The following is a 17,834-nucleotide window of genomic DNA, read 5'->3' as shown; positions in this document are numbered from 1 at the left end:
CAGCTGCTGCTGACACAGCTTTGCAGAGCCCTGACAGGAACAGCACAGTGAGCAATGGGACATTTCAGGGTAGCCACAGGATTCATGACATCGTTATTGTGATCTTCTCCTAAAACTGACACAAAGTACTCTTCCTCTATATGGAACTACTCCGACTTCAATAAACAGCAGTTCTGAAAGCCGTGTCAGTGGAAACTTGAATTTTCAATATACCTCATCACTCCCCTTAAGCTGTATTTTTCATCAAGTTGGGTGTTTTGGGGTTTTTGCTTTGTTTTGTTTTTTAAAGCCTTTTAAGTAATCGGCATCCATTTTTACATGTATGCCATGAGAAACCTTCCTTCCAAGAAATGCTTGAGACTGGTGTGGGGTGTCGAGCACCACCTTCCTTCAGGCCGCCTCGCATCAGCCGGTGCCCCGACTTCAGCCCTGCCCGCGGCCAGGCTTGGCTCCTGCGAGCTCCTTAGCGCTGATCCGGGGGTGGCACCTCCTGAAGGTCACCCCGGGCACGGCCGGCACAAGGCGACAGCCCGAGCCGCCGTCCGACAGCGGGGTGGCGGCCTGGGGTGGCTTCTGGCCCGAGAGGTGCGGGTGGGGCGCGGTGGTTTCCGGCGGCCCCGCGGAGGGCCGGGGCTTGCACAAGCCGTCCGGGGCTCGCCTCTTTCCCGGCCGCCGGGGCGGGCACACGACTGGAGCCGTCGGCGGGCCGAGCGCTCCCGCACGGCCGACATGGAGCTGCGAGCGGCGCTCGGGCTGGCGCTGCTCTGCTCCGCGCTGGAGGCGGCGCCGGCCGGCCCGCAGCGGCCCCGCTCCGCCGTGGGTGAGTCGGCCGGGGGTCAGCAGCTGAGGGGCCCGGCCGGGGCTGCCCGTGGAGAGCGGGGGAGGCGGGTGAGGGGCGGCCCTGCGAGGGAGGCCCGGCCGGGGGCCGCTGCCAGCCCGGCGGCGGGGAGGGGGGGACGGGCTGCACGGTCCCCGCTTGCGGCTCCTTTCCCTCCCCCTGGCACTCCTGGCTGCATATAACCTGCTGCCGTAGCATTCCCTGTCCCAACTGACTTCGGCCACACGTGACTGATAAATCAGTCAACAGGGCTCTTTTGAGGTACGGGGGGTTACACGGGGTTTATATTTAGTTCCCCGGGCAGGCCGGCCGGTGGGGTGAGGTGAGGTGAGCCTTGCCCTGCCTCTGGCGCGGTGTCCCGAGGCACGCACTGCAAACACCGCGTTTGGGGGCTGTGCTGGGCTGTGCTGGCAGCAAACACACGCTCTGCCTGGCCTGATCCCCGCTCGGGGCGTGCATGCAGGTGAGTGCTCCGAAATGGTTTCCCACAGAATTCTCATTCTGTTACTCACACTTGCCTTGGAGCAAGCACTCAGCAGTGTCCCGGCATTTGTCTTGTCTCCTGTTGGTAAGCGTCACAATTTTAGAGATTTTGAAAATCACCTCTGGTCCTTGATTCCTGAAATAAAACTCCACGGGGTACAGTCGTGTGGTGCCTGCTCAGCCATAGAGTTAGCGTGTGACCTTGGGAAAAATCAATTTATATCTGTCCCTATTTCACAACCACTGCCCCAGATACATGTGTGCCAGATACACATGTGCTTTGAAACCGACAGAAAGAAATTAATCTTATTTTACATGAAATTTGAAGGCTGATAGTCTTAACACAGATTTTGCTCATCTTATTCAGCATATTCCTATACTTCTCAGCTCCTTTATCCATACAGTGCTATGCAACAGTGGCTGAGAGCGTGTCAGCCTGGAAAGCAGTGAGCAGGTAAAGGCTGACAGACTGCTCTATGGTGAGAAGCCTAGTCTCTGCACACATGCTGTTTCTTGCCTTTCTTTCGAGACATCTTTCTTGTCATCTTTCACAGTAGCCTCCAGCCAGGGAAAGATTGGAAAAATAATTAAAAAGCAGCTCTCTTTTTTCAAATGGAGTAGAGAAGTCCTTCTATTTCCTCCTTCACTATCCAGTTTCCAGATTGCTATTAATGAAAAGGAGCTGATTTTTCAGTTCCTTCCAATCTATTTCATTTTTGGTGAATAGCATATAAAGCCATGCCTCTGCTTCTGTTTTCAGTTTTTCTAAGCGGTCTACATGAAGGACTCCTTAGGAAGAACTTGCCCACACTTATCAGACAGGCTAATCAACAATTTGTTAACTTTGAATAGGAGTAGCAGTAGATAAACTGGAGTAAACTTGGCATTACCCTGTATATCCAGTTCAAATGCAAATAATGCATTTCCTGTAATCTTTGTTTTCTGAAAACAGGGCAATTCTGGCATGTATCTGACCTACATTTAGATCCGACTTACCACATTACCCCTGATCGCACCAAAGTTTGTTCTTCTTCCAAAGGAGTCAATGCCTCCAACCCAGGCCCTTTTGGAGACTTTTTGTGTGATTCTCCTTATCAACTTATTTTGTCAGCATTTGCATTCATGAATGATTCAAAAGAGCAGGTTTCATTCATGATTTGGACAGGGTAAGTGTTCAAGTCACTCTGCAGTTAAAGCTGGATAGCCAGATAGTGTGGCAACTCACAAGTTTGCATTTGCACCAACAGATTTGTGTTCAGTATCTTACTAATGCTAGTTGTCCCTTTAGTTGTCCAAATGACTACTAAGTACAAGACTGAGTGAGAATATAAGGCCTCAGGAACAGACTTTGATCTCTGTAATAACTGCTCGACTGTTCACTGTGATATTTAGCATATGGCTATATTAGTTTGAGTTAATAGAAATGCTGCAGGGAGGGTGGGAAGTAGAAAAAACAAAAGGAAAGGCCATGACAGTAACTGACTCATTGCAGGCCTCTGTTGAGTAAAAACATTTACCTTTCCTGTTCCAGTCTTCAGTATTGTAAAGTGGGCTTAATAGTACTGTCTCATAGAGATGTTACCTGGGAGGCTTTGTGTGTCAAGGCAGTGGGAACAGACAAAGAAGTGTAAAAGGGAGTAGCTTCATAGTACTCTGCTACCAAGGCATAGTACTGTGTCTTTTTACTTTCTAGGTATTCATAAAAGGTAGCATTGATTTACCCTTCTGCCATAGCAGAACTCTCAATTCTACCATCACACAATTTCTTAAGGCATGCATCAATGGATAATTTATCAGAGAGATTAGTGTTTTTGATTGTGAGAACTAGTTTGTTTACGTTATATCACTTATTTTTGCTGGGAAAGAGTGTTAAGAAATATATGAAGGCAAGTGATTAATCTATTTCAATTACGTTCTTGTACTTAATTTTCAACAGGATATTGTTAAAAGGGAAAAAAGGAACTAGCAATGATGTGCAGGGGTTGAAAGATATACAACCCAAACTGCACAGTAGCTCAAAATGATGACTTTAATGCCTAAGAAATCTTCATTATGATAAATATGAATCATAGGATAGACATTGTCTAAACAAGTCTACTTGTTCGTGTTTTTTTAAGCAAAAGCCTTTGCAGAGAGCTTTTGATTCTGTGATTTTAATTAAAGTATAGTAATGTTACATGCTAGAATGTAGATGTGTTTGCAGACTTTATTGCCTTCCTTGTGTTGCTAACAAACCTTTGTTCATCAAGCCTTTTCCTTTTTCAGAGATAGCCCTCCTCATGTTCCCATAAAAGAGCTCTCCACAAAGTTGGTCATTAGCATCATTGGTAATCTGAGTTCTACAATCCATAATTTCTTTCCGGATCTTCAGGTTTTCCCAGCCTTAGGCAATCATGACTACTGGCCACAGGTAAAACAAGTTAGAAATTTGTTCAACATATTGAGTGTGTTCCTAACTCCTGGGAAAGCACGTCTGAAAAATATGAGTTAATTATGGGTAACTTTTATTTTGGAAACAGAATTCTACACCTCTACAGTTAGCATTTAATATTATAAATAGTTCCACTCTAGAACAGAAACTACATCACTCTGTGCTCTTACCTAAGGAAATGTTGATGGCAGGCAGAATCTGTACGTGGCCTGAGGTCACACAAATTTATCACTAATCAATCCTCATGGCTTAGAACCACCACGTGTCAGCATAGTTAATACACACATACTTTTCCTTACTGTGTATGTCATGCATGTGTATACAGTAACTTAAATCTATCGGAAGTGACATCATTAATGGACCTGTGAGCCTGTGGTAAGTTTCAAAGCCTACTCAAAGGCCTACTGGAAATCTGTCAGCTGCTATCACTAGATTTTTTGCTGTTTTTTTAACTAAAGTAATGGCAGAAATTTTGTAAAGTTCCCACAGTTTTGCCACTGCTATTAAAAATATGTCTCCTTTTCTTTCCTCATTGGACATTCAGAAATAATCACATTGATGATTCACTAGTTATGTGCAGCTGAGGATGGTGCTTTTTCACTTTGACTGTGCTGAATATTGTTCTTGGCATACTCCAAAGTAAACAGTTGCTTCATTTGTCCTTTAAAGTGTATTGTGGGTCGATCTGGCAGCACACTGGATCAGAAACAAATGCTGTCCTTGGATGTGAGGGGATCGGAAGGGATGTGAAGCAAGTCAGCTGAAATATTTTGTTTGAAATTCCTCATGGGAATTTAGTAACACCCCTTCACACCCTGAAGGCTTGTATTCCAGCTTTCTGTGGTATTTATTAGGCCTGTCAGGATGTAGGTTGGTGCAGCAGGTGACTGTGTGATTGCCTGTGTCATTGCTGGAGTTAGCGGTTTCCAAATAGGGGCGTAGCAGAGGTGCTGAGAGACAGGGCAAAGGAAATGTGAGCGATAAAATAACCGCTAGATGTATATCAGAAGTGTGAGGGCACAAACCAAACTGTGACTTCAGTCCTTGGTGCTCTTACTATGGTGGTAAAGCTTTGGCTTGTCATATGCACTGACATGGGGACAGGTTGATTCACTAGAAACGACTGGGAAAGTATTTCGATAAGTAACACCTGAACTGAAGTGTCACAAAGTGTTTCGTTTTCACTTTGATTCAGTTTTAAAAATGTCTTAGCAGAGAACTGTTGTTATTCAGCAATCTCCTTTGGTAGAGGAAAAAAATCCTACAAAAGCCTTGTAAACAAAAAATGTAGGGACTTTTTCAACAAGTGTGAATTTTGTTTGTGAAATTAAATCTAAAGAGAGGAAGAAAAGATGCTCAGAAGGGGCAGATGGGCAGCAAATAGAAAATTGACACAAGCTGGTGATTGGAATAACTGGTGATTGTTGTTAGTTCTCCCTGCACAAAGCCACTCAGGAGTGTTTCTGTGATACATCAAAACGGCATGCTTCACTAATGTGCAGAGCTGGCATGCTTTTCAGTTATTTTTTGAAAAAGACATGGGGTCAGATAATCCTCACTGTGGATTCGTGTCAGCTTGTTCAATTTTTTAAGGTTTGTTTTTTGCTCTTTATGACATTTCTTTTTTTCACATGGATATGGTTGGCAACTGTCCTGTTGACTGGGAGCAATATGGAGCATGCCACACACTGTATGTAGGCTGTTCCAAAGCAAGTGTAAAATCTGTGCACTTACCATGAACCAAAGAGTTTAATTGTGTTCTGAGCTGTCTTAACAACTGAACAGTCCTGGGTGATTTTTCTTGCAGAACATGTTAAAGATACTACTCAAGTTGATCCAGCATTGGGATACCTTTCAGATCATATATTGTGACCTCGGCCTTTCTGCATAGTCTTACTTATTTCACACTCTTGCTCCTGCTTAAAACAAATCCCCAAACTGCTTCTAGCAGTTCAGAGAGCACTGACTGTCCTGGGCCAAAGCACCTTCAGTCCATTGCATGGCCTCTTATCTGGAATCAGGTTTTTGCTGTGTCTGTTAGTGACTGTTAGCTCTGGCTCGAATGTGTGTCCTAACAACTCATGTCTGAGCACTGCAATCAACAAATATCTTAACAGACTATGATTGCTCTGCTCCTAGACAGAGACTTACTGCCTAAACCTCTAATAACACAGGTTTAGTTTCAAAGATCTTAGAAAGGTCAAATTTTATGTGTAAGAAAACATACACTGCAATTTTTTCAACCCCTGGTTTTTTCCTTCTAGCACCAAGACTCCAGATATTTTAAGAAAGGCAAGAACAGGCTGGTATCTTCCTGTCAGGGTTAGATCAGAGCATGGATCTCATCACCTGTGGCTCAGGCTGAAGAGTGCTACAGTCCTAATTAGAGCCAGTGGGAGAAAACATTGACGAAACTTTCTCTTGTACATTTTTAAGTGCTTTCTTATGAGAAAAAAATACATCATGAAAACATTTGTGAATTTCACCAGAATGTTTCTGAGGGCAGAAGTGGAGTTTTGGGGAGCTGCTATGAAACCCAAGTTATTTGAAAAAGAAACTTATATTCATTCAAAATACTTTATTTTTAGACTTTGATGTATTTATAAATTTTGCAGAATGTATGGTTTTCCGTTCTACTGTGTTCTTAAGGCGTGACGTATTTCTGGCATTAGTTAAATAATGCATCATAAGGCCATGCAGTCAGTTCTAAGTTAAGGTATTTTTTCCTGATAAGCAATACTAGATATTCAGAAATTGGGTTTTTTTTTTCTTGAATACCTCCTGGTGATGACTGGATGACACTTACGAGAGGTCAGGGAGAATAGTTTTGTGGGCTTTTTTTGTCTGTGTGTCTGAATACTAAGACTTAGGCAGATTCTCCTCTCTCACAGGACCAGCTTCCTGTAACTACCAGTGAAGTTTACAATGCTGTAGCAGATTTCTGGAAACCTTGGCTAAGTGATGAAGCAATCAATACCTTCAGAAAAGGTAAAGTATGGCAGTAATACATTGTGAAGCTAGGGCTTAGAAATTAATGTTTCTGTGGATTTGTGCTGTTTGTTTAGCTAAGTCTCATAGGATGAGTCAGAACAATGGATTATCTGTAATGCTTCTCCTGGAAGAAGTTACTTATCTTTTTGAATGGCAATGCCTGTATTCAGAATACATTTATTACTTTCTGCTGCAGTATTTATCACTTCTTGTAACATGTTTAGTGTTATTGACTTTGTACCAATGCATGTGAAATATTTTTCTGCTTTCAAGACCTTGTAACACTTTTTAGATAAGGGCATATGTTGCGCACGAAAACTTTACTTTTATGGGAAAAAACTGTTAAAATGTTGTTTCTGTTTTAATGGTATATGTATTTCAGAGCATACTGAATAGGTGCATTTTTATTCAGGTTATGATAGCGCATAGCTGTGGTGATGATGCTATTAATATTTGTATGCAACTTACTAAACTGGCAGAATAAATATATCCTAATTAGAATTTTTCCTTTTTGCAAAGGACTGAAAAGTTCAACCCAATTTCCAATCCATTCAAACATTAGGGATTTGGAAGTTTAATTTGTGGTTTTATGTCCTGAATGAGAGCAAACTCTGAATAAGCATGGAAGTAGAAACTTGGATAAGGATAATAAAACTCAAAGAGGCAGTTAAGTTATATTATTAAGCTTCTGTTGCCATGGCTCCATTGAAGTCCATGAACAATGAAGTTACCTGTGGCAGACACAGGGCCGGCCACGGCTCCGTGGAGGGATGTTTAGAGATAGGTATTTGCTGAGTCATAGGAATTGAACCAGGAGTCCTCACTCTGGTCCTCCAGGCCTGCTTATCTCTCTGTGACTCCATAGGCTAGTTTCCCTAACCCTAACAATTGGTCAGTTTTCAATCCTCCCTAACCCTATAAAAGAGGCTGTCTTGGCCCATTCTTTTAGAAAAGCAGCTATCAGACCCTTCGCAAGACCCTCAGAATAAACCATCGTGGATTTCCTGAAGCCGCCTTCTTCTCTCTCATCTTCGTCTGCCTTCCAGGAGCCACGGCCAGCCACAGCCTCTACGAGCAAGCTAAGAGCTGAAATCATAAAAGAGCTGATTTTCACTGAGAGCTGACAATCATTAAGCTTGCTAGGGGCCACGGCTGTGCCACAGTCTGGCCTAGGGCACCCCAGTCTCCAGAGGGCTGAGGTATCCGGCCTTGAGACCGCTTGCCTGGGGCACTTACCCTACGAGGGACCAGCTATCCGGCTAAGAAGCTAGCCCCTGTGGCTTCATTATTTTACAGTTACCTATTGAAAAAGCTCAGCATGCCATGGAGAATTTTGGGAGCAAGGATTGAAAAATGTGATCCTTACTTTTCATCATATCATCAGTCTGAAGTTAAATGACTTTCAAAGTACAAGGCTACTAAACTCAAATAGTTCTTCCTGAAGGAGCCTGTATGTTTGCTGTATTTCAAGAAGTATGGACCTTTAACAGCTACTCTATCTGTCAAAGTGGAAGAAATATTACAGGGCACTTTTTCCATGTCAGTTGAATAATTGCATCAAAATATTGTCAAATAAACACAAAGATAATACAGGCAATAATTCATAAATAATTCAGTGTCAACTTCTAGTAAAATGTGGTTGAAAACATTGTTATCATGTTCTATTGTGAAAAGGTGACTGTGGCTTGAATAAGGATGATATAGTATTAGAAAGGTTGGGTATTTTGTCAGTGGTGTACTTTGACTGTAAAGTTGTGCTTTAAAGCCTTTAATTTGTCATATGATGTCTGTCTTATTTTCACAGGTGGTTTTTACACGCAGCTGTTTGAATCCAATAATAGCCATCAACCACTCAGGATAATCAGTCTGAACACAAATTTATATTACAGCCCTAACAAGGTAACTGTGAATATCACTGATCCAGCCAACCAGTTTGCCTGGCTGGAGGAAATACTTGAAACCTCTTCACAAAAGAAGGAAAAGGTAGGGATCAAGAACAGAAGCTATCATTATTTGTTTCAATTTTGAAAAAAAAAAAAGAAGGAAGAAGTAGAGATAATGAGAGTAAAAACATGTTTCTAGAAGACTAATAATGCTGCCAAAGATACTACAAAGTCAAAATTTTATTTTTTAATATTTCATCGTTTAATATGCCATTTTACTGCAACAATGAATAAACTAGTTGAAAGAAGTTTCTCAAATTATACAGTAAAATACACTTCCTCTCCTACCATGTAAAATACTATAGAAGTGCGGTTTTGACCTTTTTACATATAGCCTTTAATTTTAAAACATGCTAAACATACTCTTGGCCTAAGACAAAAGCTAGCACATATTATTTGCATTGTAATGTAATTTAAGGTATCAGAAATAGAAATTAGAAAAGAGTTTATCAGCCACAAAACTTAGTCAAGCTGCAGTAATTGCTATGATTTGAGTGTTTTAATAGCTTGTCTTTTAATACACACGTTTTGAAGTTGAGGTTTAGTTGTTGGCTCCTGATTGAGTGATTGGTGTGGGGATCATCATCTGAGCAACAGTGTTTAATTTGAAACATGTTTACATTTTACTACAGTGTTGCAATTTTAGAATACTGTATTACAGTCAGGAGAAAGGAGAGATTTCCTTTCCTCAGGAAACCCTGCAGCATATTAGTTGTTGTGTGCAGTTGGCACTAAGTCTCTAATACAGCCAGAGGGGTTTAACTAATTATCCATGTTTCTGGTGACTCTCTGACTCTCTGGTGCAGACTCTGTAATACTCAAACATAAATTTTTTCTTGTGTCCACTTGAGATGCCAAATTATAAGCCTTGCCCTAGTAACTTACTTTTTTCATTTGAAGTAATTGATAACATTTTCCTTTGGCCTGAAATCATGCATAGATTTAGTGGAACATTTTTTCTCCCCAGTAAGATACTAAATTGATATTATGAACTTAAGCAATTTTACTGTTAGGATTTTATATTTAAAAAACGGTCATGATTTACAGCTTTTAGAATGCCATTTTTAAAGGCACCTTTATTATGAAACTGTGGTAACCACTTCTAGGATACAGCTAAGATTATAAGTTTCAAATGAAGGTGCTAATTGTGCTTTCTGTATTTAATTCCTTAGGTGTATATAATAGGTCATGTCCCAGTAGGATACTTGCCATATGCAAGGAATACTACAGCTATCAGGGAGTATTACAATGAAAGACTGGTAAAGATTTTTCGCAAATACAGTAGTGTTATTGCGGGCCAGTTTTTTGGACATACCCATAGAGATAGTATCATGGTACTCCTGGATGAAGAAGGTAATGATGCTTATTGACTTTTGAACTTTTTCTTCCTGATTAAAAGCAAATTAATACTTTCTTGCATGCTCTTCCTAGTCAGCCTGTGTTATAAATAATTGAAAAAAGGAAATTGGGAAATACTGTTATTTATCTGCAGGAGTTCAAGTCTCACACACTCCAATTTTATTTCCAAAGAGAACCTTGCAAGGGTGACTGTCTTTTTTTCTGTTGATGTCAGCAAAGACTCCCCAAGCTTCCTATTTTTTTTTTTTTTAATGAATGCTTATGCCTAGACAAGAATTTCTAGTCTTTCCTCTCTGCTCTCACAGTGACATGGGCAAATTATACCAGCCAGTTGCTATTGTGTAATGTGTCAAAGGGAATGTTCTCAGGCCAGCTAGACATGCTCTATGTTCTTGTATTTCCTGCATCATTACTGTGCCTCTCTGCTGAGTTCCCTGCTGCTTCAAAGTTAATTAAGATAAGGGTAAGCAGGAGGTAGGGGAAAGAAAGTCTCTGCCTGTTGCATCTCTCAGATCAGCTAATTTCCCTTCAAGAAAATCACCCATGTTGAAATTTTTGTTTATTGCTTTGAAATCCCTTAGTTCTAAGCATGGGCATGGCCATATGGAGCACTCTTAGCATCTCTAACAGAAGAATTCTAACAAGTTTTTTCTTCCCAATAGAACAATAAGAGGTTCATTGCTTTGATTTATGTAAAATAGCCAAATGTTAAGTGGCTCTTCATCTATGATTTGTATGAACTCACATGAGCAATGTCCAAAATGCTGACTAGGTAATACTATTCCAAATTTTTACCTTTTTACATGGTGTTAATCTCTAGTAAAAAAGAATCCAGCCCAGTTAAGGAACTGGCTTCTTTATTTTTTTTTTTTTTCAAATGATGCTCAGTGCAGTCTTATACCTTTATTTTTTTACACTGTCCCATTTGTTCATGAAATCATCATCTCTACTGCAAATTTCACTGGGAACAGACTGATATTGGTGTTTGTCATTAAAGTTTGCATGTGCGAGTAACCACTTCTCAATTATTTTAGTAATTTTGCATCTTTTGACAAAATTTAAATAGTAATCAAATACACATTGTGTTTGTCTGTACAGTTTTAGACTATCTTCTATCCAGGACATTTTCCTCTTGACAAAATTCCAGAGAATTCAAGATAAATGCAATATTGCAGCCAACACCAGTGCACTGACATAGAACTCATCTGTATTTTCAGCAGAAGAATCTAGTGATTTCCAAACTTTCAAAACTTCTGCCTATATGTGGAGGCTGACCTTGTGATTTCACTGCTATGACGCTGTGAGAGATGGGAATAGTTAGGGCTTCCTTTTTGTTCCACAGAGAACTTCCTAATGTACTCACCTGCACAATCTGCCCCAATAAAACTCACATCCTTATGTTTCAGTTGCTGTAAAGGTTGGTGTTCACATAGTAAGTGCTGGGCTGCTAAGGGTCAGGTGATGAAACAGACCCTGGTGTTTTTAATAACATCCTAAATACATAAGGCAACATGTAAAATACTGTATGGAAACAGCAACTTAAGTTTTTAAATATTTCTTTAGTAGAAATATACAAAATACAGAGACTTCACATATAGGCAAGACCGTTTTACAATTTTGCACAGGCATTTGAATTCATTGGGAAGCCTCTAGTGTAAACAGTGGTACACACTGGAGTGAGTACCATGGTATTCCACACAGGGTTTAGTCTACCCATTGGAAGTATGGCAGTTCACAGTGATGCAGCTGAATTCTAATGTCTTTAAGCTTGTCACTCTTGTTTTTGCTGTGTTGGTAGTCTACAAAAACATTTGTTTGAAAAATAAATTATTGGAAGGAAACTGTCTCCTCAACTTCCATTTTTTGCAGAAAAGCCAGTCAATTCCTTGTTTGTGGCACCTGCTGTAACCCCAGTGAAGAGTGTATTGCAAACAGAGTCCAATAACCCTGGTGTCAGATTGTATCAGTATGATCTTTTTGATTATAGCTTGCTGGTAAGTAAAGATTTTAAAGCATGGTTTAAGACATTATAGTATCAATAAAAATTACAACAAGATGTCAGCCTTTGTAGTATTATGGCTGCTGGTGATGGAATTTTGGTGCCTACTCTTAGTTTATCTTCCTGGGTAGAGGAAAGGAAATCTGAAAGAGAACTTGGTTGGTCTTTCTGTGCCTGCAGAACTACCCAGTACACTCTAGTCTGTATCAAATATTTTTACGATGTAGGATCAAAGACAGATTTTTTCTGGCCAAAATCCTAAAACTATTTGCAGGGAGCTCTGCAAGACTGAAAGAGGTTCACCTAAATCCTGGGCATGCTTACATACCAATGTTGTTTGCTGGTGATAGCCTGAGTTTTGGGATGCAGCCCAGGAAATGTTTCTAAAGGGTGTAAAAGAGCTGATGAAGAAAGCACTTTTAAACATATGATGTCTTTTGTAATCACAAAACTTCCTATAAAGAGTTTTTACAGGAAATGTTAGATAAATTTAGAAGGAAAATAAAAAGTAGAAGACTTCTACTTTGTAGTTTCATGTGATTTTTGGAGATAAAGTGAATCCTGTGTAATTATCTTGCCTGTGAATGGTTTAGACTTTCTGCAATTCAGGATAAAGTCTTGACCCTGCCGAGTTCAGTGACAATGCACCCTGCAGTTTGATTTGGGCTGGGGTTTCTCTCTGGAGACCTATGCTAATTCAGGCTGCTCCTTTGTTGTGCAGATTTCACTCCTGCATCGGCGTCCCTCCTTTTCCATATCTTCCTGGGCCGTTCTTTTTCTGTCCACTCTGCCCCTCAAGTAGTGCCCAGAGAAAAGGAACTTCTGGCTCTCACCCTTTTGCCCCACTCCTAAGGCAGACACGAGCGTTGTGGAGTTTGGACAGGAAAGACCTCTAACACTGCCACTGCTGCCTTTGTGGCTCCTTTTCCTTCTCCTCCCCATCCCCCCACCATTACCGCTCTGCAAGTACCAGCTTTGGGTGTAAGCCCAGCTCTTGGGGTGGGACGTGACCTTCTATTCACATGTGAATAATGAGGAGTGACAGCTTCCTAATCAATATATCACTCCAGAGACTTAATGAAGCAGGGAAGAAAGCAATACAGCAGTGCCTATGTTTTCTTTCATTATTTTTTCTTTTTTTTTTTAACTGTAGGATCTTTGGCAGTTTTACTTGGACCTCAGAGAAGCCAACAAGAAAAATGAGTCAAACTGGAAATTAGAATACATCCTGACTAAAACTTATGGCATTGAAGACTTGAAGCCAGAAAGCCTATATGAAATGGCCAAGCAGTTGGCTATGCCACACAGCACACTTTTTGAGCAGTATTACAGTAACTATATTGTGAGTTATGACAAATCTATTGTCTGCGAAGAGGGGTGCAAGACCTGCCAAATATGTGCAATCCAGTGTTTAGATTCTTCCTCATACACAGATTGCATCAATCAGGAGACAATGTGGAGATGAAATCTCTGTGCAGTTAATGCAGATAGTGACTTTAGCCTGTTTTAAAGAACCTCCTTGTTCTTTTGCTCAAGCACTGACATGCTGACAGGGAGCCTGTGGGACTTCTCTACATTTTGGGGGCACAGTAAAACTCCCTAGATCTTTCTTCTTGCAAATATGTTTTCTTTTGTCATCTAAATAAAAGTTTATTTGCTTTGTAATAATGGCCAGATACTTTGCTGTTGTCTCAAGTGTCCTGTACTGTACCTTCTCTAACAGGCATCCCAGTGTGTGGGAATAGAAGTTACTCACTCAAGCCTTTGTAAATCCAAGTCGTATTTCTCTGGGTGTGTAAACATAGGCAATGCCATTCCAGGCATGGGATTTTTATGGGGGCAGGTTTCAACCATTGGCTGTCAAAATTTGCAAACCAAAGTCGGCAAAACCTGCATTTGCTGAGACTTGAGTGCTGTTATGTTGTTGATTCAATGCCAGTATTATATATCTCTCTGTGCCAAGTTTTCTGTGTTAATCCTTCAAACCCACTTCTTAAGGGCATTTTCTTATGATGGCATAAAAGTGACTTAATGGAACACAAACCTCAATACTGTAAATGCTTAATCTAATTTTTCAGAATATGTTTGCCCAGCACAGAGGGCTTTTTTCTTACAATCGAACTATGTACATTGATACAGCTGTCAAGAAGTGTCCTGGTATGAGATTTTGCAGCAGATCATGTATCAGGTTTAAACTGATCAGCATCAGTAATTGGACTCAGCATATACATTCTTTGTGTGGTATGGGTAAACATTTACTTAGGCTGTTTCTTAGGTTTCTTTTTTTTTTGAAGAGCAATCTAATACTTAATGTGAAGATTATCACATGTTCAAATTTACAATTGCAGAGATTTCTTCTTCCTCTTCTTATGGCTAAATATGTACACAAGATGATGCTATTAAGATGGCCCTTTATTTGGTGTGTGTGTATAACCAAGAAGGACCTTCATGCATTTTTCTGCCACATGAAGAGCTATACTTTTGGAAACTTTGGTCAATAAACTACAATACAGACCCTGCTCTATATTATCCCTGAGTAAGGGGAGCTGTAGAAGTGGCTATGAAACAAATCCAATTGATGGGTTTTTTATAATGAGATTAAAGCCTTTACTGCAGCTGTTGAGGAACTTCCTGGGTTTTTTTCTACTCAGGCTTAAAATATGCAGCAGAAAATTTTCAGATACAGTTTTGGAGTCTGTAGCATGCACAACTGTAGATGTGGATATCTCCGATTTCTCATGCATCAATCATCCACAGAGGAGATGGTTGGTTTGTTAAATTTGCATTCAGAAACAAATCTTCCAGTGCACATCAGGCAGTCCTGTATTTTAAATTCAGTGCTTGGAGAAGATATGGTGAACATAACTCTTTAGAGCTATCTACTCTGCCTGGCCTCAGATGGATCTGGATATATGAATAACCTAAATTAACGTAGGGACTGTACAGACTGTGAGTGCACAGACTGTGAGGAAGTGCTATAAAGTTCCTGTTCTGAAAGCTCATTCCCTGTGTGTTGTATGTGTCCTTTGGTTGTGATTCTCATGGGTGTGTTTATTTAAAAAATGCCTGTTACCAGTACCCATTTTCTGAGGGAAGCAAGCAGAGTTGTGGGTGGATAGCATAAGGCAATTGGAGCTGGTAGGATAGCTGAGCTTCCTCCAATTTGCCAGATGGATTTTTTTCAGTTCAGTCTTGAGCTTTAAACCATGCTGGTTTGTTTCTGTGAGTTCTGTGGCTTCTATTTAAGCTTAATACCTACAAGACATCATAGAAGCACTGTAAAAATTCTTCCATTATAGGCTACTTTATTGCTAAACTTTAGGAAGAGCTGGACCATGTGGTGATTTAGCTGCTCCAGAATTCTCAGAAGAGGGGTATGCTGCTCATGGAATGTTGATCATCCTGCTTACTAGATTAGCTGTGGGTTTTTTTGGGGTTTTTTTGGTTTTTTATTGTTTTGTTTTGGTTTTTTTTTTTTTTTTTTTTTTTTTTTTTTTGTTTTTTTTTTTTTTGGTGTCTGTGTGTCAGTAGATGTTGTTCAATAAAATGAAAAAATGAATGCCTCCAAATGTCTAAGTAACAAGCTATGATCCAGATGTACTTTTTTTTTTGATGTGGACTCCAATTGAAGCCAAGAGTTGAATGGCACCAGCCAAAGTATTTTTTTTGTTTCAGACAGAGGGTTATAGCTACCAGGGTTAGATTTAGCCAGGGTATATTCCCTAAGACACCTCCTGTTATGCAGGCTGGCCTTCTCTGCTTTTTCTGTATGTAACTATAGCCATGGAAGTGCAAGCATAACTGGACGAGAAAGATCCAGCTATATGTTTGACTGCATCATCTTGTAACTTGGAGGTAAACCAAGGAGAGAACTCCCAGAGATGTTGCAGTTGAAAATACATGACATAAATCACAGGAATAGCTTAGATACCTAGGCAACATGCCTGGGTATAAGGGGAAATAGAGGGAGACGTTCTTGTTTTGGGTTCCTACTTTATTCCTTCATAGATCTAGGAATGTTCTGCAAGAAAGTTATCCTGTGCTGACAGAAGATTTTCTAAGGAGTCATGGAAAACGTCAAAGAAGCATGACCTGATAGAGTAGCTGACCCTTGTAGACCAGATTCCCACTTCACTTTTCAGATGATATTTTTATGGCTTCATCTTGAAATGAAGAATTAGGGTGAATATTTGTAAGGCTGCATTTGACAGAAAGACAAATTACACCACCTAGTGGAATAAAAAGGTTTTAATTTATTGGCAGTAGAGCTAGAGGCATATGAACAAGGATTTCTCAAATATTCTAGGATTTAAATCCTAGCTTTTGAACTAATTTTCGGAGGAAGTACTGCTACTTCTTTGTAGCAGTACTGCCATGTTGCACTTCCTCTGGGTATTAAATGTTGCTGGCTTCTAAGAGGCCATGCCACTTGATGGATCCTGAACCCTGCCATCTTCCCCATCTGGAGAAGAACTGAGTGAAATTCCACAGGGAATCCTGTGGAAGCTTATGTATACATTAAAGGAACTGCAGCCTAGTAGGAGTGCCTTCTTTCACGGGAGGGTTGGTGCTGAGGAGCTGATCTGTCTGCTGCACATTTCAGTCGCAGTTGAAGGATGTTAGACGTACCTTTGAAATGCAGCTGCCAGCTGCAGTTGCATCTGAAAGAACACTCTCCAAGAGCTCTGGGCAACATGAATAAAGGCACAGTAAGTGAGGATGAGCAGTAAACTGTGGTCAGAGCTGTATTTCTGATCCAAACCGAAATGAAGATGCATCCAGACGGACATGTTAATTGCTTTAGATTGCACTCATTAGTGTCTGGATGTGATCTCATCAGTTCTATTGTTTTCACTTGTCATCCTGAAGAAATGAAATGACTGAAGGAGATGAGAATGGAGAATATGTGGGTGACATATTGTTAGTAAAACTGATGAGTCTAAAACCAGAAGTAGGTAACTGAGGACTTGTATTTCTTTGTGGTGAAATGGACAAATGATGAGCACACAGCATTTCCAAGGAAAAGTATCTAGTTTAATGCTGTATCTAATTTCCCTCCATGGAAAAGCAATCTCAAGAAGGTGAGGTGTTACATTGGTCTGAGAATAAAATAAAACTCTTGGGAGTCCCTCTCATTCCCAGTCAAAAGGAGCTACGCCAATGTCAATGAAGAAAGGAACTTTCAAAATTGCTTTTCTTCCTTATTTTCCCAAAGCTGAAGAATAGGTTCTATATGCTTACCACTAGAGCTTTCAACAAGAAAATACCACTTTGGTAATTCATTTTTCTTCTATCAACACTAGTTTTTGTGTTCTGCTGGAGGAACATCCTACCTATGAATTCCACCAGTTTAGTTATTACCTGATCTGCAAAGAACTCTAGTGTAAGGTGAATGTTGTTTTCATACTGTGTGTGGAATATCACAACTGTAAGAGCTCAAAAAAAAAAAAAAAACCCCAAAAAAAAGGTAGAGAAAAAAATAACAAAAAAATTAAAGTACCCTATGTATGCTTAATTAGTTTCTGGTGGTTGTGGGAATAATGAAGGCATTGTCCTACTGATCACCATATATGAATTTCTGTCAAAGTAGGTATCAGGAGAGTGGCCACATGTAGGATGGAACATGCAGTAAATTGGCTGATGACTGAAAATACAACCAGGGAATCAACTGAAAAAATGCTAAAAGGGAAACTACTGGAAATGTGGCAACCTCAGCCTCAAATACTTAGTGAAGCAATGGAAAGAGTACAGACATGCTTACAGATGTGGTCAAATTACAGCTGTTCAAAT

At 40.3% G+C, this 17,834-nt stretch overlaps 1 protein-coding gene across 1 annotated transcript; it reads left to right on the top strand.

Moving 5' to 3' along the window:
* Positions 1-509: 509 nt before the first annotated feature.
* SMPDL3A (sphingomyelin phosphodiesterase acid like 3A) lies at positions 510-13,712 on the top strand. Its single transcript, XM_059842189.1, has 8 exons — positions 510-820; positions 2,274-2,487; positions 3,587-3,731; positions 6,644-6,740; positions 8,548-8,726; positions 9,859-10,039; positions 11,915-12,039; positions 13,198-13,712. The coding sequence occupies exons 1-8, from the start codon at positions 730-732 to the stop codon at positions 13,507-13,509; spliced, it is 1,344 nt and encodes a 447-aa protein (XP_059698172.1). The 5' UTR covers positions 510-729; the 3' UTR covers positions 13,510-13,712.
* Positions 13,713-17,834: the final 4,122 nt, after the last annotated feature.

Source organism: Haemorhous mexicanus, chromosome 3 (assembly GCF_027477595.1).
Source record: "Haemorhous mexicanus isolate bHaeMex1 chromosome 3, bHaeMex1.pri, whole genome shotgun sequence".
In the NCBI taxonomy this organism is placed as follows: Eukaryota; Metazoa; Chordata; class Aves; order Passeriformes; family Fringillidae; genus Haemorhous; species Haemorhous mexicanus.
The sequence above is the reverse complement of the archived record's forward strand: the minus strand, read 5'-3'. Positions and strand labels throughout refer to the sequence as shown.

What these genes read in the sequence shown, in the direction of transcription:
- SMPDL3A (XM_059842189.1), top strand. Translation starts at nt 730, where the DNA reads ATGGAGCTGCGAGCGGCGCTCGGGCTGGCGCTGCTCTGCTCCGCGCTG. An exon ending in ATCATGACTACTGGCCACAG is followed by an intron (nt 3,732 to 6,643) that starts GTAAAACAAGTT and finishes CCTCTCTCACAG; the next exon opens with GACCAGCTTCCTGTAACTAC. An exon ending in TTTTTGATTATAGCTTGCTG is followed by an intron (nt 12,040 to 13,197) that starts GTAAGTAAAGAT and finishes TTTTAACTGTAG; the next exon opens with GATCTTTGGCAGTTTTACTT.